The sequence below is a fragment of the Hemibagrus wyckioides genome, linkage group LG08 (assembly GCF_019097595.1).
Source record: "Hemibagrus wyckioides isolate EC202008001 linkage group LG08, SWU_Hwy_1.0, whole genome shotgun sequence".
In the NCBI taxonomy this organism is placed as follows: domain Eukaryota; kingdom Metazoa; phylum Chordata; class Actinopteri; order Siluriformes; family Bagridae; genus Hemibagrus; species Hemibagrus wyckioides.
In genome coordinates this window covers 11,849,125-11,874,925 of record NC_080717.1, presented here as the reverse complement: position 1 = coordinate 11,874,925, position 25,801 = coordinate 11,849,125, and the positions used below count along the sequence as shown (strand labels likewise).

At 36.8% G+C, this 25,801-nt stretch overlaps 1 protein-coding gene across 3 annotated transcripts in view; it reads left to right on the top strand.

The window, feature by feature from the left end:
• The window catches only part of rps6kal (ribosomal protein S6 kinase a, like), a 43,630-nt gene that overhangs the window by 5,335 nt on the left and 12,494 nt on the right, over positions 1 to 25,801 (top strand). For all 3 annotated transcript variants that reach the window (XM_058396345.1, XM_058396344.1, XM_058396343.1), the window contains exons 2-14: positions 408 to 467; positions 8,552 to 8,668; positions 9,005 to 9,086; positions 9,177 to 9,257; positions 9,563 to 9,642; positions 16,549 to 16,655; positions 19,559 to 19,596; positions 19,722 to 19,864; positions 20,256 to 20,326; positions 20,524 to 20,612; positions 20,715 to 20,779; positions 21,504 to 21,606; positions 22,588 to 22,712. In XM_058396345.1, coding sequence (XP_058252328.1) covers positions 408 to 467; positions 8,552 to 8,668; positions 9,005 to 9,086; positions 9,177 to 9,257; positions 9,563 to 9,642; positions 16,549 to 16,655; positions 19,559 to 19,596; positions 19,722 to 19,864; positions 20,256 to 20,326; positions 20,524 to 20,612; positions 20,715 to 20,779; positions 21,504 to 21,606; positions 22,588 to 22,712 — 1,161 coding nt within the window. The remainder of the gene's footprint in view (positions 1 to 407; positions 468 to 8,551; positions 8,669 to 9,004; positions 9,087 to 9,176; positions 9,258 to 9,562; positions 9,643 to 16,548; positions 16,656 to 19,558; positions 19,597 to 19,721; positions 19,865 to 20,255; positions 20,327 to 20,523; positions 20,613 to 20,714; positions 20,780 to 21,503; positions 21,607 to 22,587; positions 22,713 to 25,801) is intronic.

Genomic DNA, 25,801 nt, shown 5'->3' with positions numbered 1-25,801 from the left:
ATCCTGTCTGAGCTACACCAATTCAGCCAGGAGAAATGGGCAAAAAGTTATGCCATACTGCTGTGAGAAACTTGTGGAAAACTACCTCTATAAAAGGCAATGCTCCAAAATGTATAGCATTGTAGCATTTGTAGCCAATGTGGCATGTCTGATGTGAATAATTGTGGAAATATATCTCTTTGGTTTGAATGTCTTTAGCCTCAGTGTATGCAAAGATTTGACTTCAGATTTTGGGGTATCTGTTTTGGTCATTTTGAAAACATCAAGTGTTCTGAGCCTTAATTCCTGTAGAGTGTTCATAATAAGAAAGATCATGTATTAATGCTTGGTGTAAATTTGCAGTTTAGTAAATATCTGGGATTTGTAAAATTTTGTGCTAGCTGAAGTTGTGCTTTTGCTTTTTCTAGATCAATGGACATCAGGTCGCAGATGAGCCGATGGAAGAGGGAGAATCCTGCACACACTGTGTAAGTAATGCTGTGTGTAATGTGTGTTTTTTTGCCTTGTTGGATAACTGGTAAACTGCTTTTGTTTTTACAGACTGCAGGGTTTTTTTTTTTAATAAAAATAACTATTCAGAAGGTTTCTTTTGATTAGATTTGGGTCAAGCTAGATTGACTTTATGTTGACAAGGTCAGGCTTGATTCACTTTATGTTGCAAAGCTTTGTCAGCATTATGAATGTTTCCACTACTTCCTACTGTTTCTAAAAACATGTCTGTAATCCATGCACAGTTATAAATCCACCTACTGGTAATGACTTTTCCTTCTTCAGCCATATCACACCTTGGGCAAAATGTAGAAATAGAAATAGGCTTTATTTGTCACACATACATTACAGCACAGTGAAATTCTTTCTTCGCATATCTCATCCTTGAGGGTTGGGGTCAGTGCGCAGGGTCAGCCATGATGCAGCGCCCCTGGAGCAGAGAGGGTTAAGGGCCTCTATATTGTAAGATTCAGAAGGAGTGGCACATGATGGAAGTTACCACATTTAAGCATCCATACCAAATGACAACTTTTGTTTTACAAAAGTAAATAGAAAGAGACATGTAGAAAAGAGCATGATCAGGAGGCAATATGACCATTTTAATTAGAAACTTTACTGAGTTAAACACCAATGAAGTAGTATATACTTTCTTTCTTAAATATTTCTGCCATGTAAGCTATCTAAACAACAAAAAGAACAACCAGAGCTTCCAGAGCAACTACACTGCCTGGCCAAAAAGTAACCACCTGGATTTAACTAAGCAAGGTAAGCATAGGTAAGACACTTGGATAACTACTGCAGTGATTAATATGTTTCATCTGGGAACAAGTTATTTAAATGATGCAGTGAGTAGCTTCTCATATCTTAACAACAACCATGTCGGAATACATGTCTTGTGGTAGTGGAAAAGATATTATGAAAAGATAGATATTATATTTATGTCCCAGAAAGGTCAAATTATTTGACTGCATCAAGCAAACAAAACAACTAAGAAGATTGCTGAAACTACTAAAGTCGTCATCTTCTAGGAAGAATTGTGGATGGAGAGAAAATATTTGAGTTATTGTGATTGGAGAACTTAAACTGCTAAAATAAAATTGTAGAAAAAAAAAAAGACTAGAACTCACAGCCATATTTAATAGTGGAAGTAAGCACAGTGTGAAAACTCAAGGGTAAACAGCTGTGTAGCTTTAAGAAAATCACTTATCAGTGAGGTTAATTGGAAAAAGTTCATTTTGCAAGGGAGCATAAACATTGGATGCTGGAGTAATGGAAAAAGGATATGTGGTTAGATGAGTCCAGATTTATCCTGCTCCAGAGTGATTGGTGCATCAGGGTAAGAAGTTTCACTTCACCCCCCTCTCCACTTCATCATACCTAATGCCTAATGTACAAGCCTGTGGGGGCAGTGTTATGATCTGGGGTTGTGTTAGTTTATCAGGTCTAGGTTAAGAATTATGTGCCCAAATGAGGTCATATGACTACCTTAATATACTGAACGGCCAGGTTTTTCTATCAGTTTATTTTTTCTTCTCTGATGGCATGGACATATTCCAAGATGACAATGGCATGATTCAGCGGTCTGCATTTCCCATCAATACAAGATCATATTAATATAACGTTTGATGAGCATAAGCTTATCAAAGCGTTGGTATGGTGAATGTGTGCTGCAATCATAGCAAAAGGCAGTCCAGAAAATATTAGAATGTGTGACATCACACACACTGGGCATAGCAGTACAACAATTTGAAATGTCCTGATGAAGGAAACCTAATGTGTACTAACAACCGTATATTAAATTAAACATTATAATTTGCATCAAACTAAAAGCAACAAAATTCTAGAACCAAGATTAACCTCTACAAAGTGACAGAAACACCAAAGTGTGGAGAAAGATAACGACTACTTCTGAACCAAAACATATAAGCTCATTGATCAAGCATGGTGGACGTAGTGTCATGATGGTAGCAGAAGATTGAATTGAAGATAGAGGCCTACAGAAACATACTGTCTGCCAAATTACAGAGAATGCGTCCAACCAAAATGGGAAGAGGTTCATCATGCAACAAGACAATGACCCCAAAAACACTGCCAACACAACAAATGACAAATGTGGATTCTTTAGACTGGCCAAGTCGATCACTGGACCTTTTTCCACTTGAACATCATTTCACCTCTTGAAGAGGTGACAGAAGGGAGAAACCCTCCAAAACAAGCAATAGCTGAACGAAGAACCACAAGTCAACCACAAGACTCTCCTGTCAAGATTCTTGGAACTCATGGAGCAGCATGGCAATAGTTTTCTTCCTACCTAAAAGGCCACTCATATCAGGTAACATGGAGAGAATCGTCATCTGCTTCATGCAGACTCTCCACTGATGTCCAACAAGGCTCAGCACTTGATCCTCTTCTTTTCTCCCTTTATACTCACTCGCTTGGCAAAATTATATTCCCACATGGGTTCGCTTACTATTGCTATGGTGATAACACTCAGTTTATTTTATCCTTCCCTTCCTCAGACACCACTGCTTCTACTTGGTTCTCAGCATGTCTGACAGACATTTCATGTATGGCAGCTCACTAGCTAAAACCCATTCCCAGCAAAAAACAAACTGCTGTTCATCACAATTGATGCAGGATCTTACAATCTCCCTGGACAATTTGTTGATCTCCCCTTTGGCCACTGCCAAAGTTTGGGGTAACCTTGGACAGTCAGCAGTCCTTTTCATCTCCCACTGATAATTTGACACACTCATGTCGGTATCTTGTTTACAATATCAGGATTCGGCCATTTTTTATTCACACAGGCCACTCAAGTGCTTCTCATTTCAAGCCTGGACTACTGCAACTCACTGCTAGCAGGTCTGCCTTTGAGCATAATTAAACCTCTGCAAATGCAAAAACAGTTTTCAACCTTTCAGTGTTCTCCCACATCATCCCTTTGCTGTCTTTACTGGCTTCTAATAGCTACATGTATTAGATTTTAAACACTGATGTTTGCCTTCAAAGCTAAAACAGCACGCTCTTACCTCGCTCTTACCTCTTATCTTTCCCCACACTGCACCACACTCCCTCAGATCTTCTAGAACTGCTTGACTAGTCCCACTATCTCTTATGGTTCAAGGCAGGTATGCATCATGCAAGATTTCTCATTGATGTTAGAACAGCCAAATCACTGACTGTCTTCAAATGACTGGTGGATACCTACCTCTTCCTGAAATAGGTAAACCCATGGTATCCTTAGTCTGCGACCTAGTGAACCAGTATCAATGTATTCATTTATAGAGAATTCATAGCACTTATGTATGTCACTCTGGATAAGAGCAACTGGCAAATGTCATAAATATTGGCTCGATAAATATAGGCTCAGTCCTGAAGCCTTTCCAATCTACTTCTAACTATATAGCCAACCGGTGGACATGTGGTTTAGCCCTCCTTGTATGGTGAAATGCTTATTATAACTAGACTAATGTATTTATTGTCTTCATTTCCTCATGATTCTTCTCATAGTTAGCCAGAGCTTTCTGTGCTAACTCCTCGTTCTCCCATATTAGACAATTTTTTCTTTCTACAATGATTAATTTCATACAAAGACTAATGGCCTGTGAGCTCAATCTGCTAACATATTTTAGTCCCCCCCATACCATAAAGTGCATTCCTTGTGGCATTCCATTCATTGCATTTGCTCATGTGCTCTCTGAAAACAAAGGTGGAACACAAACAGAATGATCTGGCATCAAATGTGGTTTACCTGAATTTGTTGGACCTGAAACTATATCTTAAAGCAGCTTTACATGATGGTTATTAGATTCTTCCATATAGCTCAGAAGCCGGTTGAGCCTCCCAGTCCTATACAAAGAGCATAACAAAGTTATGGAAATGATGGGAAACAGCCTTTACCTGCTCACATGCATCACTGGCAGGCTGCGAACATGTCATGACAAACCCTCTCAAAATGGAGCTGGGCTTGAATGGAATTGAATAGGAGGATGACCTGTAGTTCAAAGCAGCAAATGAGCTATTCATTATGTTAATGGCCACAAAGGATTTTACTGTGTCACAGTAAATGTGAAATAATATATTTAGAGCTTTAGACTGTTGTACCATGATCCAGCTTAGCATGTGTCTGCATTAGCATGTCACATTACATTATACTTGGTTCAATTTATTTGTATAGCACTTTTCACAATGGACCTTGTCTCAAAGCAGTTTTACAGAAGTATAGAAACAGAATAAAAATGATCAAGTTGAAAGTTAAGTTACTATTCATCCCATTACAAATGAGCAAGCCTGAGGCAACAGTGGCAAGGAAAAACTTCTGAGATGATATGAGGAAGAAACCTCGAGAGGAACCAGGCTCATCTAGGTGACGCTGATGATGTAAATAATGACCATTATATTAAACCTCGAACTATTACAAACTTCTTCAGTTTATAATTATGTGGAATTGTTCAACCATGAGCTCCTGAGGAACTAACAGGTCAGCGTAATTTCTGAGTTTATTATAGACTTGGATCAGACACATCCAGAACAAAGAAGCAGTCACACTGGGAACTCAGGAGTCGGATATATAGCTCGACAAAGAGAGAGAAAGAATGGGAGAGAGAGAGTTAATGAATGAAAAGAAGGAGAGAGAAATATTAGGTATGCTTGAGATCATGTAATGGTTAATGACAATGTACATTATGTGCAAAGTGCAGGCAGGGACTCCGGCAAGGCTAGCTATGACATCATATCTAAAAGGAAGAGCCAGAAGGTGACAGACATGATGGCATCCTGGGACATAATGCATCCAACCATTTAAGAGTCAGCAAACCTGAGCGACTTGTGAGAGTGGTGAGGTGACAACATCAAAACTTCCCAGTACAACAAACCCTCTATGCCCTTGAACCCTCTTGATCTGCTCCTTTACCGTTTAAAAAACATAAAAAGCTTGAAAAAACAAGTGTGTTTTCTAGTCTGGGAGCCAATGCAGTGTGGATAAGATAGGAATGATGTGTTCATATCTTCTGGTTCTTGTTATGACTCTAGCTGCTGTGTTCTGGACTAAGTGGAGCTTGTTTATGATCCCACTGGAACATACAGACAGTAAGGCATTACAATAATCCAAGCCACAGGTAACAAAAGTATGAACTAGATTTTTCTGCATCCTGTAATGACATCATATTTCTTATCTTAGCTATATGTCTAAGAGGAAAGAAGGCTATCCTAGTGAAATTATCTACATGAGCTTCAATTGATAGAATGGAGTCAATAATCACACCAAGGTCTTTTACTGCTGAACATGATGAAAGAAAAAGGCCATCCAACTTTACTCTGTAATCAGAAAGCTTACTTCTGGCTGCATGTGGTTCTAGTATGAGCACTTCTGTTTTGTTAAAGTTAAGCACGAGGAAGTTAGTAAGCATCGACTGTCTAATGTCCTTTACACATTCTTCAGTCTTGGTCTGGTGTCTCTCATCTGACTTAGCTTAAACATATAGCAGTGCGTCATCAGCATAACAATGGAAGCTAAGACCATGTTTACGAATAATTGCACCAAGAGATTAGCATATATAATGAGAAAAGCCGTGGGCCTAAAACAGAACCTTGTGGAAGACTGAACATAACCTTGGTATGCATAGAGAAGTCACCATTTAGATCTATGAACTGATTAGTCAAAAAAGACCAGAGCCAGGAAAGGGCTGTCCCCTTAACACCAACAACATTTTCTAGCCTATCAAGTAGAATAGTTTGGTCAATGGTGTCAAAAGCTGCACTAAGATCAAGTAACACCAGTAAGGAGACAGAACTCTGATCAGAGGCCAGTAACAGGTCATTTTACCAGTGTTGTCTCTGTGCTATGATGAGGTCTAAATCCTGACTGATACATTTCATAAATGTTATTTCTATTTAGGTATGAACTTAACTGCTATGCTACAACCGTTTAAAGGATCTTGGAGATAAAAGAGAGGTTTGATATTGGCCTATAGGACAGCTGACAGGGGTCGAGGTCTGTTTTTTTTAATCAGGGGTTTGATAACTGTCAGTTTAAAAGATTTAGGCACATAGCCAGTGCTAAGGGAAGAATTTATAATTTTTAGAAGGGTTTGGTAGCTCTGTTTAAAAGAAATATGTAGGTAAGGGAACTAGTATGGACATCAATGGTTTTTGGGTAGTAAAACATTCTACTGTGCTCTAAAGTGCTGATCAGAAATAGTAATATTCTCTATAAGGGTTCTCTATGAAATTGTTTGGTTTTAAATTAATACTCTAAATCTTCTACCTGATATAAAATTTTTTTCATTGAAATAATCCATGAAGTCATTGCTACTGCATATAGATGGTGTGTGCTTTTCTACAGTAGTTTTACTCCTACTTAATTTTGGTACATTATTTAATAAAACTTTAGGATTATTTTTTATCTTTGATTAGGGCAGAGAGAGATGCCGATTTGGCAGCACTAAGAGATTCTTTTGTAGCTCAGAATGCTTTCCTTCCACGCTAATTGAAATTCTGATAATTTAGTTTGACGCCATCTACCTTCTAATTTCTTAGTTATATGTCTTGTGGAACAATTTTGACCAGCCTGTAATGTTTTGAGCATCAGATCACAGTTCCATCTGTAATGGGTAGCTCCCCTCTCTAATCTCTGACCCCTACTGTGACATGCTGTTCAATTCAGAGCATCTCCTCCTCATAAGCATTACTCATAAGATACAAGTCCCTCCAGGAAGACTGCACTGCATCAATGTGCATCCTCTCCATACAGGAGATCTGGAACCTTTAGGCCTCACCAGGCACTGGATTTCCTCCATGATGAAGCTCTCCCTGGCTTTTCTTAAAACTTGAGTCTTGAGTTTCTGCTTGTTCTTCCTGTAGTTTTGCCATCAGAAAGTTAAATCTTCACATTTCGAGGAAGCTTTAAGTATGTGTAGCACCTCTGGTCTAGGAGGAACATTGTTTCACTTCACTGTGTACTGCATCTGCTATATGTGGTTGAAGTGACAATAAAGCTTCTTTGACTTTGACTTTTGACATTTTAGAATTTGCATGCTGTTTTTGTCAGGAGTATACATGCCCACTTCATAAGATGGGGTGGTATGCTTTGGATTATGATCAGTTTTTCTCCAGGAGTCCCTTCTCCATATTCTTTTCTTGCCATCATTCTGCTAAGTTCATTTCTCATCTTTCTGTAGAATTTAACTCTAATCTGGTCTTACAGTATTTAGGGCTTGCAAGTGGTTTACATCTTGTGGTTAAACCCTTTGTATTTACTCATGTGATATCTTCCTGGAGGGTGTTCTTGATTTGCCTTTATTGAATTGTATTGAGTTGTTTTGCCATCGAGCACAGTTGTTTTGCATGGTCTTGAGGTTCTTTTGGACAGGCAGAAAGCAGCACTGTAGTAACTATTTACAGCCCACTATAACACTAACAGTCCAACAAATTAAATGGGAAATCACTACAATTTCAAGAAACATAAATACACTCAGTAGATACTGTATAGGCAAAGATTTGTAACATAGAGCTGACCTATAAATTTATAAACACTTCATTCTTGAGAGCTAGAATGCTTGGTGAAGGAATTAATTTGATTTGCTTTTGTATAAAGGTATCTTAAACATAAGGCTAAATTTCAACTTAAGTTCCCTCAACTTAAATATGCAGTTCTTGAACATCTCTTGGATGGCAGATGGTATATTGATATATTGATTGTGTCAAATGTAACCTAACACCAAGTGGCTTTTTCCAATCATTTGAAATGAACTTTCTCATGTTTGTATAAAATAACAATTAATTATGTTTATTTATTGCTTATTTATTTAAAACTAAATATCTTTACAAACATATTCCAACTAACAATTGATATTTTGCAAAAGATATTTTTCATTCTTTCACTCATCAGCTGGATAGAATAACAAGGATAGCTTAGGAATGGCTTTATGGATAAGTTATGTGCTGATGTCCTACAAAATAAAATAAAAATAAATAAATAAACAAATAAAAGCTCTAACAAACAAGGGGTTTTCACAGCAGTATTGGTAGGTGATATAATGGTGTAACAGGTTTTTTTCTACAGGATGATGGGTCTTATAAGGAGATCCCCATCACTCATCATGTAAGGGAGGGCTGTGAAAAGGCTGACCCTTCCCAATTCGAGCTGCTTAAAGTACTGGGCCAGGGATCGTTTGGAAAGGTGAGTACTCTTTTGCTTGCAGTGCAACATGTTTTCACATTATATTTGTATGTTGTCTTTAAAATCTGACAACTTCATCATTTGAAAAATTGGAATTTGACAATTTGAATTGAATTAGTTTGCAAATTCTCATCACTAGCACAAGTTTAATATCATGATTGACATATCTTCAGGGATTATGCTGACAATCAGTCACACACACAGGCACAAATAATAATTGGGAGCTGAATTGTGACTGAACAAAGCATTACTTCAGATTTATCATGCTGAGATGATGAGCTGCAACCTGGTTGTTGTGGTCAGTCAATTAATCAGCCTGCTTATTCTGGGTTTAAGGTGTTCTTGGTGAGAAAGGTAATTGGTCCAGATGCTGGTCAGTTGTATGCAATGAAAGTCCTCAAAAAGGCATCATTAAAAGGTAAGTTTGTGTTAAAGCAGTTTATACTGGATTTTATGCAATGCCTTTTAGAACAAATCTAGTTTCAATAAATCTTGATCTCATTGGCAGTGAGGGACAGGGTTCGCACAAAGATGGAACGAGATATACTGGTGGAAGTGAATCATCCCTTCATTGTGAAGTTGCACTATGGTAAGACAGACATGATTTTTGTCTCTGACTCTTCCTACATTCAAACAACTTGCTCTCACTCACTTGATATCAACAGCAGCTTTGAGTGCATTCTCATACTGATCATGGATTGGTTTATATTCCTATCTACTCCACTCATTCCATTTAATCTGGTCTTTTAATCTTATCATTTGTATAAGGTGCATGTCACGTCATGCACCCGGTTAATTTGTTTATCTGGTTGGGTTCACCATATATCAGAAGTAACTGATGGAATAAGAGTGGCTTTTTGTAAGTCTGTGTTGTTTTTCCCCTTTCATTCACAGCTTTTCAGACAGAAGGGAAGCTCTATTTAATTTTGGATTTTCTCAGGGGTGGAGATGTATTTACTCGCTTATCCAAAGAGGTATGTGTCCTGTTTTCCTCTACACTAACCTTTTAATGCCATTTTTACCCAATTGTCCTCACTTTAAAATTGTAGTTATTGAATCTATCAAACTGCTAATGGAAGTTGTGTGTATCTACAGAGCTTCAGACAAACACTGTTTGGTTGGTGGGAGGTTTGGTGGGCAGTAACGAAGTAAATGTAATTCGTAAATGTAATTACTGTACTTAAGTATCTTTTTCTTGTATCTGTTTTTACTTTCACTCCACTACATTTTGAAGTAACATATCGTACTTTCTACTCCATTACCCACATCTACCCCACATCTCTTGTATTTGTATTTAAAAAAAAAAAAAGAAAAAGAAAAGCCGTTGTCCAATTACAGCACAGCCAACTGAGGTACAGCGCGCACATTATTTTTGACCTGCGGATCTTTTTGGTTTCATTAAATGCAACGAGCGCAAATGGTTCGGTAAAGCATTGAAATACTGAAATACTGTATCCTACAATGGAAGACAACCCTGACCACATCCTGCCACCCACACATCCATTGCCTTACCTGCAGGATTTATTTCACATTGTAGAACAGAAGAAAGAGTCTTTCATATTCATATACCCGCTGTGCCTCAATAACATACTATTTCTTCTCACAACAATTCAACATCATATTTGAGAAAACATGCAGAGGTGAGCACGTCCTGTGATAATCAAAATGGCCATTTTCCTTAATGTGAAATTTAATGTTAGCTCGCAGCAATGAAGGATATTATTTTGTATGTAAATAAATCTGTCATTATGTTAATTATGTCGTGCATGGCTAGTGTCGCCATGAATGTTCAAATCAGTTTTATTTGTATAGCGCTTTTAACAATGAACATTGTATCAAAGCAGCTTTACAGAACATAGGAAACAAAAAACATACTGTAAAAAGTCCTAGATGTTAGACAAAATCATCCTTAGTGAGCAAGCCTGTGGCGACTGTGGCGAGGAAAAACTCCCTTAGATGGTATCAGGAAGAAACCTTGAGAGGAACCAGACTCAAAAGGGAACCCATCCTCATTTGGGTGACACCGGAGAGTGTAATTATAAATTATTCTAAACACCCAAGAGTGTGATATGAACAATGTCCTTTCTGCATTTATGTACAGTGTACAGTGTGATGCAGATACAGCATATGTATAATGTTAATGTGTATTAATTAGGAGGTTGTTGTCATCCTCGAAGTCCACATAGGGCTGGCAGCGTTGCTCTGATATACCCAAATCCACACGAAGCAGAATCCAGCTGAAGTTGGTCCATCTCTGGATGCCTCAGGATCCTCACAGGGTTGGCCTCTGTCTACTGGAGCTGGCACAATCTCCAGATGCCTCAGGATGGATAGAAAAAGGAACAGGTGGAAAGGAATTAGCATAGCTGTTGTTCATAACATTAGCAGAACTAGATGATGATGTGCATTTGATCAGATGTACTGAAGTACGAGGTTATGGGATGAACTATGTGTATGCCAGGCTAAAGAGATATGTCTTTAATCTACTTTTAAACTGGGAGACTGTGTCTGAGCCCCGAACACTGTCAGGAAGACTATTCCAAAGTCTAGGAGCTAAATATGAAAATGCTCTACCCCCTTTAGTAGACTTTATTATTCTGGGAAATACCAGAAGTCCAGAGTTTTGTGATCTTAAAGAGCGTGGTGGATTGTAGCGTGTCAGAAGACTGGTTAGATATGTGGGAGCTAAACCATTTAGAGCCTTGTATGTAAGTAGTGCTAGTTTGTAATCAATTCTAAACCTAACAGGTAGCCAGTGCAGGGATGATAATATTGGGGTTATATGATCATATTTTCTTGACCTGGTAAGAACTCTGGTGGCTGCATGCTGAACTAACTGTAGCTTGTTTATTGAAGATGCAGGACAACCACCTAGTAATGCATTACAATAGTCCAGTCTGGAGGTCATGAATGCATGAACTAGCTTTTCAGCATCAGATACAGATAAAATGTTCCTAAGCTTGGCAATATTTCTAAGATGGAAGAAGGCTGTTTTTGTAATATTGGAAATGTGATTTTCAAAGGACAAGTTGCTGTCCAATATTACGCCCAGGTCTTTCACTGTCGAGATAGTAGTAACAGTGCATCCTTCTAGATGCAAGCTGAATTGTGAGAGCTTTTGTGTACTGGTTTTTGGATAAGTAATATCTCTGTCTTATCTGGATTTAGTAATAGAAAATTATCGGCCATCCAATCTTTTATATCTTTGACACACTCAGCTAATCTGGATAATTTAGATATTTCATCTGGTTTTGATGAGATGTATAACTGGGTATCATCAGCATAACAATGAAACTAATCCCATGTCCTCTAATGATGTTACCTAAGGGAAGCATGTATATTGAGAACAGCAGAGGTCTTAAAACTGACACTTGTGGAACCCTGTATTTCACTGGCATTACACTGGACAGTTCTCCATTTAAATCTACAAAATGGTATTGATCAGACAGGTAGGATCTAAACCATTTTAATGCCTGTCCCTGAATATCTGTGTGATTTTGTAAGCGATCTACAAGAATATTATGATATATAGTGTTGAATGCAGCACTAAGATCAAGTAAGACTAAAATTGAGATGCAGCTTTGGTCCGAAGCTAAAAACAAGTCATTTGTGATTTTTTTCTAGTGCAGTTTCTGTGCTATGATGGGGCCTGAAACCTGACTGAAATTCTTCAAAGATGTTGTTTTCCTGTAAGAGAGCATATTTGAGCTGACACCTACTTTTCTAATATTTATTAGTTATTTTTCTAATATTTATTTAGTTAATTATTAATATCTATATGTAATTAGTAACTCTTGAGCAGCAGTCTATATTATATATTATATATTAACCTTACTGATGTTATACAGCAACCCAGTAACGCAATAGCTCAACGTCTATTATTAATATTTGGCCAGTCACCAAATAAAATTTCTTTTTCATAGCTTTTATTTTATGTAAAGCAGAAAAAGATTATTGCACAAATACTGTAATTGCCCATCACACACCAAAGCATTAGTTACTAAATTCTGAAATATTGAGTGCACTGAATTTGAACCTCTGAATCTGTAGAGCAGCAAGTTTCTGTTAAAGTGAATCTGCTTAGATCCATGCTTGTCATTTGTTTAAAACTGATGCCCAGGACACAGGAATGTCCAGCACATATTAGTTATTCTGTATGAGTTACCAAGTCAGACTGTCCCGCTATAGTACTTACTATTTTCTACTGTTGTCTAAAATTTTATTGTTTTCTTATACTTGTTTATACTCCTTTTTTTTTTCTTCTTGTGTAGTGCCCATGCACACATACCTGTGCCATATAAACACGAGCGCGCACACACACACGCGCACACACACACACACACACACGCAAATTGTTACTATCTTAAATATAAAATAAATCTTGAGAGGGAAAACCTAATTGATCTCAAGTTCTGCTATTCTACAGCCCCCATGTTCCCTTTGTGCTCCTTGACGTAATATAATGTTAACTTACATCTGTATCATGATCATTTCTCAGACCTTGTATTAACATGCATGTGTGAGTTGTGTGACAGATTCTTTTCACATAAAATGAGTAGTTAATTTTTAAATGACAGCATTAGAGCTAGGGTAAATGTAGTACATTTTTTACTTGAGTACATTTGGATACAAGTATTTTTGTACTTTAATTCAAGTAGAACTTTAAATTGAGTACTTCTGCTTTTATTGGAGTAACATTTTAGCTAGAGTATCTCTACTTTCACTTAAGTACAGAACATGTGTTATTATCCCATGCATAATAACTAGACACAAATCGATGAATGCTTTGTAAAAATAACAGTTTTGACAGTTGCGCTGTTATCTTCATAGACCGGTATTTTTAATTAAATATCTCATCTATGATAAAACACTTTTTTCTATTTTCTGGCTATTTTTTTCCTTCCTCTAATGGCCTTCCAATACACATTTTCAGTAATGTTAACCACAGCAACTCAATTAAAAAGTCTAAAGCATCAGAATGCTGTGAGGTTATAGAATCGTAGAATTAAACGCTTCAGTACAAGTAATTCTGCTGAATACAGATGAGTGAAAACACTTTAGAAATGCTTTTACAAAGAATTGATTTGGTTTGTAGTTAATCATACAAATGGATTTAGAATTTTTACCCAGCACATAACAACTCAAAAGTTATGCTCATGTTGTCTTCTCTTGATTATTCCTGCAGTGAAACATGGAAACCTTTTTTTTGTTGTTGTTTTTGTCATATTTTTATTAACATTTACCCGCCTTAACAATTATGAATGATGTGATGTAATTTCATAATTTTAGCAATTTTTCAGATAACGTAGTTTTTACTTCTGCTGTCTGATGGTTAAAACTATTGCTGACAAGTCCCCCCAAAGTAATAAATCGAAAAACTTTAAATGAAATATCACCCTGCGTGTTAAAGATTTTTGTTTGTTTTTTTTGTTTGTTAAATTTGTGGTGTACTAAAATAATTAAATACATTTAATCAACATAAATTAATTAATCACTGATTGTAATAAAACACAATATATGCCATGATTACTGACCTGGCAGCAGAGGATTGCAACTGTTTTCAGGTTTTATTTTTAGTAGGCTGAAACTGAAAATGCATTCTTTTGCGTGCATAGATGCAAGACAGTGTTTCTACTCAGCACCATGGAAAGCAACAGTAACTATAATCCTTGTATTTCACAGTCATGTTTATTGTTTGAGGATTAATTAATTGAGAAATCTCAAACTCATAATCACAATTAAAATTTAATGAGCCATTAAGCTACACACAGTACCTTACACACAAAAAGTGAAACTACAAAATTATTATAACTCCAACATTAGAATCTCTCATTTACATAAATATTGAGAAACTATATTTAGTAACTCAGGGCACTGCTGTTGGGTCATTGTTGTGAACCTTGTCCCCAGTCTTTTGCACTCTGGAATAGGTTTTCTTTAAGGAACTTTGTGCATTCATCAATCTTTCAATTATGACCAATCTACTGCCATTTGCTTTTTAACTCCAGAGTGACTTCCATCTAGCCACCTTAAAGGCCTGACTGATGTAGCATTTCTTAGATGGTTGTTCTTCCACCAGGTTCTCCAATCTTTGCAGAAGAAGCTCTGTTAGAGTAGCTATTGGGTTCTTGGTGACCTCCCTGACCAAGACTCTTCTAAATCAGTTACAGTGCTAAGGACATCCCGCTGTAGGAAGGGTCATGGTATTTCCAAACCTCTTCCATTTCACATTGAACAGCTCTTCTGGGAAATTTTAAAGTTTTCAAAATGGTTTTATGCTCTTGTACAGATCTGTCTCTCACTATATATTTTGATTGTGAAGGTCTACAGAGAGGTCCTTGACTTGAATTTTGGTCTAACATGCACTGTGTGCCTTTCTTAAGTGATTTCTGTTTCATCCTTCCAGTCAAAACTCCAGTGTGGTATATCAAACTGTTTATGATTAAACAGCTTTGTTCAGATGCATCATCTAAATAGTTTGCATTGAGCTGGCGTCAGATTGTCTATTTGAAGACTTTGTAATCCCATAATGTTGCTGTCATCTCCAACTTTGATCCTTGGAGAAATATTTGCCTCTTAAAATATCATCCAACTCAACACATGGGGCAAATACACTTGAGTCCTCTGCCAAGCAGGTTCAATAAAGCTCCAGTTGACTTTATGTGGACATATTAAGATTATTAATTAAGTCCAGGACATATTAATATTTCTGCAGCCATCATTTAATTACAAAAAAGGGTAAAAATATAAATGGTAACATGCTACAGTTACATATGATTCATAAACATTCTCAAAGGGAAAAGCTAAATTGCTTTTTGGTATTTTTCTCCCTTTAAATTAATTAATTAATCATTTTTAATGTGAAATTAAGCTAAGGCATTTTTCATGACACGTGTAAGCTATCACGGTGAAGGCATTCTGTTTTCTAGTTATCCGTCTGCCTGTGCATCCATCAGTGAATTTGTCCAAGGTTGTCTTTAGTGTAATATTACAAGAACATCTGGCTGAATGTCTGATTTTGGAAATGATGCGATAAGGATCAAGGATGAATGTTTGTAATAGTTCTTTTCAGTGGTTTCTTTCCTGTGTGTTATACAGATATGTATACTTGCATACATACATGTACACGTTTAAGGCCCAAGGCCATTTCCTGTCTACAATCTTTGCCATGGTATAAGCACGGCTTTCTTATTAGTGTTATACCTTAAGAAAGAATGTTTGAATTAGTTCTACTTGTTTTAAAGTCAAATGAATGACTATAATTAATCATACTTGGCATAATTTTCTTAATGCTTTCTGATGATATTATGTTTTCTGGTTGTCTATCTGTGTGTCCTTCTGGTTGAATGCTTAAATGATTTTTATATAGACTCATCAATGTAACTAGCAGGTGAACTGATTAGCTTTTGGAGTTGAGCTAATCAGGGTCAAGGTCACAGCAAGTTCTAAAATATTTTTTCTAAATAGCTCCCTTCCTGTTTGAAGTTTTATTTAAAGGATACAAATAAAATAAAATCTTAAATAAACAAAACAAAAATAATTAATAATTAATTTAAATCAGTGGTATTCTTCACTGACTTTGAGTCAGTCATTTTGCTGTATTGTAAAGGCAGTTTTTCAAAGTCAAATCAAAGTTTTTCATATTTGCAGCTACAATTAATAACAACTTACTCACTATTGTATTTTCTTAAAATTTGAGTGCTCTTGTCTATCTTTATTAATATCTCTGTGTGAAATTCAGTTGTTGTCTATTGTGTCTTCTGTAACAGTCATTTGTTTGTTTGTTTTTGTGTGACTAAAAAATGCTATTGTTGACATTTTTTATGTTTCATTATGTTTTGTGCAAAGATCAGAGAGTAAATCTGTCCAGTTCTTACTAGGTTATGTTTACAGAGGAGGATGTGAAATTCTACCTTGCAGAGCTAGCCCTTGCGTTGGATCACCTTCACAACCTAGGCATTGTTTACAGAGACCTGAAGCCTGAAAAGTAAAGTATTTCCTTCTATTCTGTATCTGACTTTTTTATTTGTATCTTAGGGCCTCAGCATAGTTCATGTGTTCCAATAACTTATACTGTATTGCCAAAAGTTTTGAGACACCCCTCCAAATAATTTAATTCAGGGGTTGGACTCGGCCCCTTAGTTCCAGTGAAAGGAACACTTAATGCTTTAGCATACCAAGACATTTTGGACAATTTCATGCTTCCAACTTTGTGGGAACAGTTTGGGGATGACCCCTTCCTGTTCCAACATGACTGCACACCAGTGAACAAAACAAGCTCCATAAAGACATGGATGAGCAAGTTTGGTGTGGAGGAACTTGACTGGCCTGCACGGAGTCCTGACCTCAACCCGAGAGAAAACCATTGGGATGAATTAGAGTGGAGACTGCGAGCCAGGCCTTCTTGTCCAACATCAGTGTCTGACCTCACAAATGCGCTTCTAGAGGAATGGTCAAAAATTCCCATAAACACACTCCTAAAGCCTTTCCAAAAGAGTTGAAGCAGTTATAGCTGCAAAGGGCAGGCCAACTCCATATTAAATGGTGCATATAAAGGCAGACGTCCCAGTTTTGGCCTGGCTCGCAGACTCCGCTCTAATTCATCCCAAAGGTGTTCTGTCAGGTTGAAGTCAGGCCAGTCATGTTCCTCCAAACCAAACTTGCTCATCCATGTCTTTATGGCCCTTGTTTTGTGCACTGGTGCACATTTATGTTGGAACAGGTAGGGGTCATCCCCAAACTGTTCTCACAACGTTGGGAGCATGAAATTGTCCAAAATGCCCAACCCCTGAAATTCAATGAATTCAATGATTTTGAGGGGTGTCCCAAAACATTTGGCAATATAGTGTATAAACCATAATTTTGAATGTTAAACAGATGTTGCATGTATGCTAGGGCTGCATGAAAAATGAAAAACTATATGTTTAATGTACTGAAATAAAATATTAACAGTTTGTGGTGTAGTATGTGCCTTAAGCACTGAAGTCAAGGCCAACCATTTATGTTTACAGCTTTGCCCATATTTCTATGGTAAAACATACTACACACTCCTCACTAAATAGTGGTCTGGGCAAAATTAGTGTGAGAGAGAATATTGTGTATGATATCACGAACATTTGTGATATTTCAGAAATTTCGATATATTGTGCAACTCTAGTATAGAATTTATTACAAACAAGTTGTGCCCAAGCCAATTCAATCCAAGTGCCTCAAAGCTTTCACAAGATTTATAAAGTTGCCTCTATTTTGTGGTTTCAGTTACCGCTTGCATCTTAATTCTTTTTTGCTTGGAGACCAAAAGGAATAATTGTTTCTCCTTCTTGTGTTCCACCATTTGTATATGTTTATCAAACAACTCCAGTGTTGCCAATGTTTATATGCTGGCCACTTTGTAGCAGACAAAACTTCTTCACATAATCATGAAAATTTTAATAGGGACCAACTTTTATTTGATATCATCTCCACATTAAGTATGCTGAGGCATTACACTTCTTTATCTCTTTCTGTATCAGACACCGATTTTCAAAATGAACAAATAATACATTTTTGAATACCCAGATTGGTGGCTAAAAGCAGCATCATTTTTCTAGTGTGGGTGTCTGTGGGAAACTTTGGATAAAACATTTTTGGTGCGAGCAGCTGATTACAAAATGTTCATATTTTTTCAGTATGATAAAATTAGGCTAGATGTCTATAATTTCTCAGTGTGCAATTAAATTCATTAACCACAAAGATGTTTTTTGGCAGTAATTATGGTTCTTACTGCATACTTGAGTTATACATAAAAAAATAAATAAAACCACAATAGATTGAGTTTGTCTTTTTTTTTTTAATGAGATTTTAGAACTCCATTCATACAGGTGACAGTGAAGACACTTTTATTTAAATTGCATAAACATAATAGAAGAATCCCAGCCAGTATTCTTACATGTAATACTTTTGACTTGAGAGTGCTTATGAATCTTACTAACTTCTGCTCCTTCTCTCTCTCCATCTTGTATTAAAGTCATAGATATCTCAGATCTGGCATTTTGGTTTGACTAGGGTTGCCACCTTTGATAGCTTTTTCTTTGTTTTACATTTTAAGAGAATATGAGCCATACAAATTAGAAACAAGAAAGACTAGATTTGTAAGTAGATGTGGCATCTTCCTTTTTAATTTAAAAAAATGCTATTTACAGAGTTTTAATATTGGTTTCATTGGTTTTATTGGTTTATATTTTTTTTTCTAATTAGCTAAATTTTAGCTAGGTCAATGGCTACAAAACTTGAAATGTATTCAAAAACAACATACTCCTTACAACATCTCCTTAGGTGTAGAAGTCTGAGACAAAAGGAACTGAGTGTTTCCTCTCTGTCTTCTGCTGTTTCTGCTCAAACATACTTATCTCTTACCACATGTTGTATCAGTTCAGACAGTCCAACATGGGCAGTGGAAAAAGCTGTACAGTTAACTGTATTGTTTATCCTGTGTTTGCTGCTTGGGACAGGACTAACTCTGTATCCCATCTCACATTCACACCTGTACTTCGACAACCTCTTGTGTTGCAAAACTAAGATGCTTTAATTGCTCAACTAGAGCAACATTGACCTAGACGTGCATTCTCACACCTTGTGTAATTGCCTGTTATTCTCACCATTGTAAAGGCTTAGTGTATGTTTGAAACAATGTATACTAAAACACTAGCTGAATCAACATTTATCGACTCAGTAAGCAATGCAGCATTATATTTTTCAATAAAGGACAATCCAGTATTATATTGAATGGGTGGCAACCCTAGGTGTGGCTGTTTAAGATTCCAACTTATTTTGGCTTGTTTGTGTGTGTTTTTTTTTATTGTATCCATGTGTTTGTGTACCTGTATTGGAGAATCTGATTTTAATTTTCAGCATTTTGCTTGATGAAGCTGGACATATCAAGCTTACAGGTACATTCTGCTTTTATACTATTTAACTGTTGTCATGGCAAGCCATTAACATGCATGCATATAAATACATGGTTGGATATGCATTGTGTGTTTGTATGACTCAGGCATTGTTGCTCCTGTTTCAGACTTCGGGCTCAGTAAAGAATCAGTAGACCAAGATAGGAAAGCGTACTCTTTTTGTGGCACTGTGGAGTATATGGCCCCTGAGGTGGTCAACAGGAGAGGACACACACAGAGTGCTGACTGGTGGTCCCTTGGTGTTTTAATGGTAGGAAATACAGACATACTGTTTGTCCATTGAATGCCTTTATATACGGAATATTTATAGTACAGAATTTGAATTGTGGACTCTTGGATTGTGAATGGATTAGCTGTAGTGCTCCATTTGATAAGAGCAATTCACATCCTCCTTTCACTCCAACACTGCATTTTTTTACATGAAAGCATATTTTAGACACATCCTTTTCAGTTTTACCATCATTTATTTACACAGTTAAAACATAATCCATGTATGCTGTCAAACCTCACTGGAAGGTGCAAACTTTATTTTAGCAGTTTTCTCTACTCAAATATGGCTTCAGTATCTTATACACTTTATATACTCGTGTGTATTATATATTTTATTTTAACCAAACTTGTTTGTTTTTTCTTATTGCTAGTTTGAAATGCTGACAGGAACATTACCATTTCAAGGGAAAGACCGGAATGAAACAATGAACATGATTCTTAAGTGAGTGGGATAGCATCCTATGCTGAAACATGCATTATGGTCATCAGATTTCTGGTGCTTTAAAATGCACCATTTTGTAATGGAAAATAAAACAGCAGAATTTTATGTATTTTATCCTTTTAATTTCCAACATTTCACTGCCCAAATAAACATGATTAACATGCCATATTTTTATTGTTCTGTCTAATATGTTACAGAGCTAAATTAGGAATGCCACAATTTTTAAGTTTGGATGCGCAGAGTCTTTTAAGATTGCTCTTTAAAAGAAACCCAGCAAACCGTTTAGGTATGTGCCATGTCTTTCTCTCACCGTAATAAATCATGAACAATAGTATATAAAATTAGATTACTTACTTTTTCTTTTCTTGATTTTTTTTGTGTTTTGTAGGCGCTGGACCAGATGGTGTAGAAGAGATTAAACGACATGCCTTTTTCTCCACCATTGACTGGAATGTGAGTGCCTTGTTGTCTTCGAATTTTTATGCACCATCCTTCTGTGAAACAGGACAATTCTAAAGGTCATTCGAGTCCAAGTGTACAAAAGTGTTTGATATGAATATTTTGTTAATGGCAATGCAGGTTTCCTCTAGCCTGCTTCTCTTCCATGGCCTTCAATTGTTTGCCTCATTATTGTAGAGATCTGATCAGTATTTGAAAACAGTGCTTTTGAGCTCATTGTACTTATTCTACAAGAGAGGTCTTGGTGTGATAAAATGTGGGCTCACAAATTGGTTATATATGTATTTTCATAACCACATGACTAAAATTTATTTGTATTCTTTGGTTCTGTATTTCAAATATAACTTTACTAATCATGCCCATCAGTAGGCACACCACATACACACATACTGTTTTGTTACAGGAAACTGGCTCAGATACTCAACTTGCCTAGTTGTTTTGCATTCTGATAATTAACCATGCCATGTTATAATACACTGTCTAGTGGAAAAGAGGAAAAGAGTTCAGACAGAACAGGTGTGAAAGGCACCCTTACCCACAAAGGTTTCCCTTCAGGGATACTTTCTAGAATGTCAGTCTGACCTCAAACCAGGTTGGCCTGTATGTGTCTTTAAATTAGGTTGGCCAGTAATGTCTCACTGATGACCTTTTGGGTCTTGTAAAAAAAAAATGAAATCCAGAAGGGGTCTTATCTGTTTATACCTCTGTTTGTGTACAGAAACTGTACCGGTGTGAACTTCAGCCTCCTTTCAAACCAGCAGCAGGAAAACCAGATGACACATTCTGCTTTGACCCAGAGTTCACTGCAAAAACCCCAAAAGGCAAGAACCCATAAAGCCATAAAGTCTAATATTATAAAACTTGAACTGTTGGGTTGAATCAGAAGATTCTTGTGTGGATGATTTTATTGTAGCTTTGCAGTTGCATGCAAATGCAAATGTTTGCTTATCCTTACTTTAAAATGATGAAACCACCAAGATCTTTAGTGAGTTGGGTTTCACAGATGTCTCATCATCACAAGTAACAAAAAACATGAATATAATAATTATTGCCTTCTCCATTTTTGTTAAATCCCTGTTAATCAACATATTTAATAAAATCCTTGAATATGGTCTTTTGCTGTTTCAGGTTAATAGTTTTTCACTCTTCTGTAGTCTCTATTTCTATTTATTCCATTTCTGAGTTATGGTTTTCCAGTTATGTGAAAGGTTAATATTTTCCCTTTTAACTCTTGTGATGGTTGATTTCCTGCCCCTGGTCATTATACTTCACAGAAAACTTTTGATTCTGTTTGAACTTTTCATGCCTTTAAGTAAGATATAAATCTAACATGTATTGTTTTATTAGACACTTGAATGAAACATACAAGTATATAGAGGCACACATTTTAGCTTTTGTTTTTTTAATTTTTTAGATTCTTAAAAACAGATCCTAGACAGATCCTAGTTTTTGGTGGCTCTCAGTTTTTCCGTGGTGCCAGCAGGAGTACAGTTAAAGTGTAATCTGTACTTTACTGTTCAGCTACAATTTTTAACACTGAGAAATTAAGGGGCTGCAAACTGTTCCAAATAAAATAAAATTGAAAAAAAAAAAAATGCAGATGAGTGTGCAGATACAGATGCAGATATTTGTCACATTGTCTATAGTTGTCATCAGTCTGGGCCAGTAATTCCATCCCTAGCTTCAAGTATTTTTAGACAGTAAAATATCAAATACTGATATTGTATTTTGTACTGATATTGAATACTGGATGCTGTGTTGTATATTTAACATATATTTTTTACGTCCCATCACTTTTACAGACTCTCCAGGCATTCCTCCCAGTGCAAATGCACACCAACTATTCAAAGGTTTCAGCTTTGTAGCACCGGTCTCTCTGGAGGAGAGCAAGAGTTCACCTCTAGTTAACATCCTCCCCATTGTTCAGGTAACCATGAATGCAGATAAACACTCAGCAGCTTATATTCCTGTTACAGGTGAATCTTTGAGTAGACATCAAATATTATACTTAGCTTAGCACATTTACACAATACACATCCATCTGTGTATATTATACAGTGGATATAAAAAGTCTACACATCCCTGTTAAAATGCCAGGTTTCTGTGATGTAAAAAAAAAATGAGACCAAGATAAATCATTTCAGAATTTTTTCCACCTTTAATGTGACCTATAACCTGTACAACTCAATTGAAAAACAAACTGAAATCTTTTAGGTGGGTGGAGTAAAAATAAAAAACTAAAATAATGTGGTTGCTTAAGTGTGCACACCCTCTTATAACTGGGGATGTGGCTGTGTTCAGAATTAAGTAATCACATTCAAACTTATGTTAAATAGGAGTCAGTATTTTCCTGGCATTTTCTTAGCTGTATCTTACAGCAAAAGCCATGGTCTGCAGAGAGCTTCCAAAGCATTAGAGGGGTCTCATTGTTAAAAAGTATTACTCAGGAAAAAGGTATGAAAAAGGCATTAGATATACCATGGAACACAGTGAAGAAAATCATCTTCAAAAAGAGAAAATATTGCACAATAGTGACATTACCAAGAACTAGACGTCCCTCCAAAATTGATGAGAAGAAAACTGGTCAGGGAGGATACCAAGAGGCTTACAGCAATATTAAAGGTGCTGCAGAAATTTCTGGCAAGTACTAGCTGTGAAGTACATGTGACAACAATCTCCCATATTCTTTATTTGTCTGGGCTGTGGGGTAGGGTGACAAGACGGAAGCCTTTTCTTACAAGGAAAGCCCGGCTAAATTTAGCAAAAACACATTTGAAGTCTGTGGGGAAATGTGTTATGGTCTGATGAAACCAAGGTTGAACTTTTTGTAAATAATTCCAAAAAGCAACATCACCAAAAGATCACCATATTCACAGTGAAGCATTATGGTGGCAAAGTTAAAGTCCTGAATTGATTTATTTTGGTCTCATTTTTTTCCTTTTTCTTCTTTTTTTTCACAGAAATTTGCCATTTTAACAAGGGTGTGTAGACATTTTATATCCACTGTATATGAGAGAGAAAGGGGTGGAAAATGGGAGGTAAAAGACTTCCATTGGATTACTACAGCAGTGATGAATATGTTTCAGCTCGTAAAAGATAATGTAACTCTAACTGATGAAGTGAGGAGTTGCTTCTCATTTCCTAAATAACCTTGTCAGAAAACATATCCTGTGATCGTGGAAGTTACTCTGTTTCAGAAGGGTCAGATTAGTAACTAGGGAGATTGCTGAAACCACTCCAATTTGGTTAAGAGCTGTCCAAATCCGAAATAACTGCATTATTAAAACTGGAATGATGGTGGTAAAATAGTGGTTGGGAAAAAACCTTGAATGATCATGATCTGAGAAACATTTGGTGACATCAAATCGCTAAAAAATACAGTAGAACTGACAGCTATGTTTAATAGGGATTGGGACTAAATAAACACCTGTGTAGCCTTCAGAAAACCACTCATCAAGGCTAATTTGAATATTAGCTCTATAGTGATTGGGGAAAAAACAGCTTCTGTTTGCTAGGGGACAATAAAATTGGTCTCTGGAGCAATGGCAAAAGGTCATGTGGTATGATGGGTCTAGTACGTGTGTGATGGCCACATCAAGGTAAGAAGAGGCAGTACAAGTCTTTGGTAGCAGTGCTACGATCCGGGTTTGTTTAAGTTGGACCGGTTAGGTACAGCAGCGTTATGTGCCCCAGAAAATGAGACAATTTGGATGTACTTGGCAGAATCTGTATTCTTGAGAAAAGCCTGCATCCCTCTTCTGGACAGCAGAAGATGGGCAGGTCCTTTCAACACGACAATGATCCCAAACATACTGCCAGAAGAACAGTGCAATTTCTTAAGGATAGGAAGATGAATGTATTTGAGTGGCCAAGTCAGGACAGTCTCTTTATTCTTGAAGAGAATTGAACCAATCACAGTCCCAGCTGAAGAGGAAGAGAAACACCAACACAACATAATGCTGCCACCACCATGCTTCACAGTGGGTATGGTGTGTTTTGGGTGATGTGCAGTGTTTGTTTTTCGTCAAACATAGTAGTTCTTGTAGCACTTGTAGTTCAGTTCAGAAAGGTCAATATTGGTCTAATTAGACCATAGCACCTTTTGCCAGATTGCATCAGAGTTTTCCAGGTGTGTTTTTGCATAGCACAAATGAGACTGAGTGTGGCTTCCTTCTTGCCACCTTGCCATACAGGCCAGCTTTGCGTAAAGCTTGTGTGTCACATGCACAGACTGACCAGTCCCAGCTATAAAGCCTTGTAAGTCCTTCAAAGTTGCCTTTGGCCTCTTGGTAGCTTCTCTGATCAATGTCCAAGTCATCCAGTTTGCATGGACAGCCTGATCCATGCAATGTGTTGGTAGTACCATATGCTTTCCACTTTTTAATGATGCGTTGAATAGTACTCAGAGGGATAGCTAAAGCCTTTGAAATTTTTTTGTAGCCCCCTCCGGTGGCCTTTTGAAAGCACTTTCCCAAACAAGGTGAATTCTTTGCAGTGCCAAGCACTACTAACAGTGGGATCTTCAATAAACCGCTGGTGTTTATTCTGAAGTAATCAAAAACGACTACAACTGATATCAGGTGGGGCAGTTAGTGTGGTGCTTGATCTGGAAGTTGATTAGTTGCACCTGATCAAGTTTATAATGGTATATTCTAAGGGGCTGATCAATTTACCAAACCAGGTATTTCACTTTTTCTGAAGGATTATTAAAAATTTCATTGTGGTGTTTTATTGCATTGGTGTATGTATGTATGTATGTATGTATGTATGTATGTATGTATACACATACACACACAAACACTAGGGTTGGGCGATATTGACCATAATTCATATCTTGGTATTTTTGGGATGAATGGCGATATATGATATATATCTCGGTATTTTCTACAAAGTGGAAGAAATGTTTACTTGCAAGTCAGTGCCTCAAAGCCTCATCACCTTTATTAAAACAGCTTGTGGAAAAAATAAATACACAAACAGGGTTTATGTAAATTGTAAAACTAATAATAGTAATAA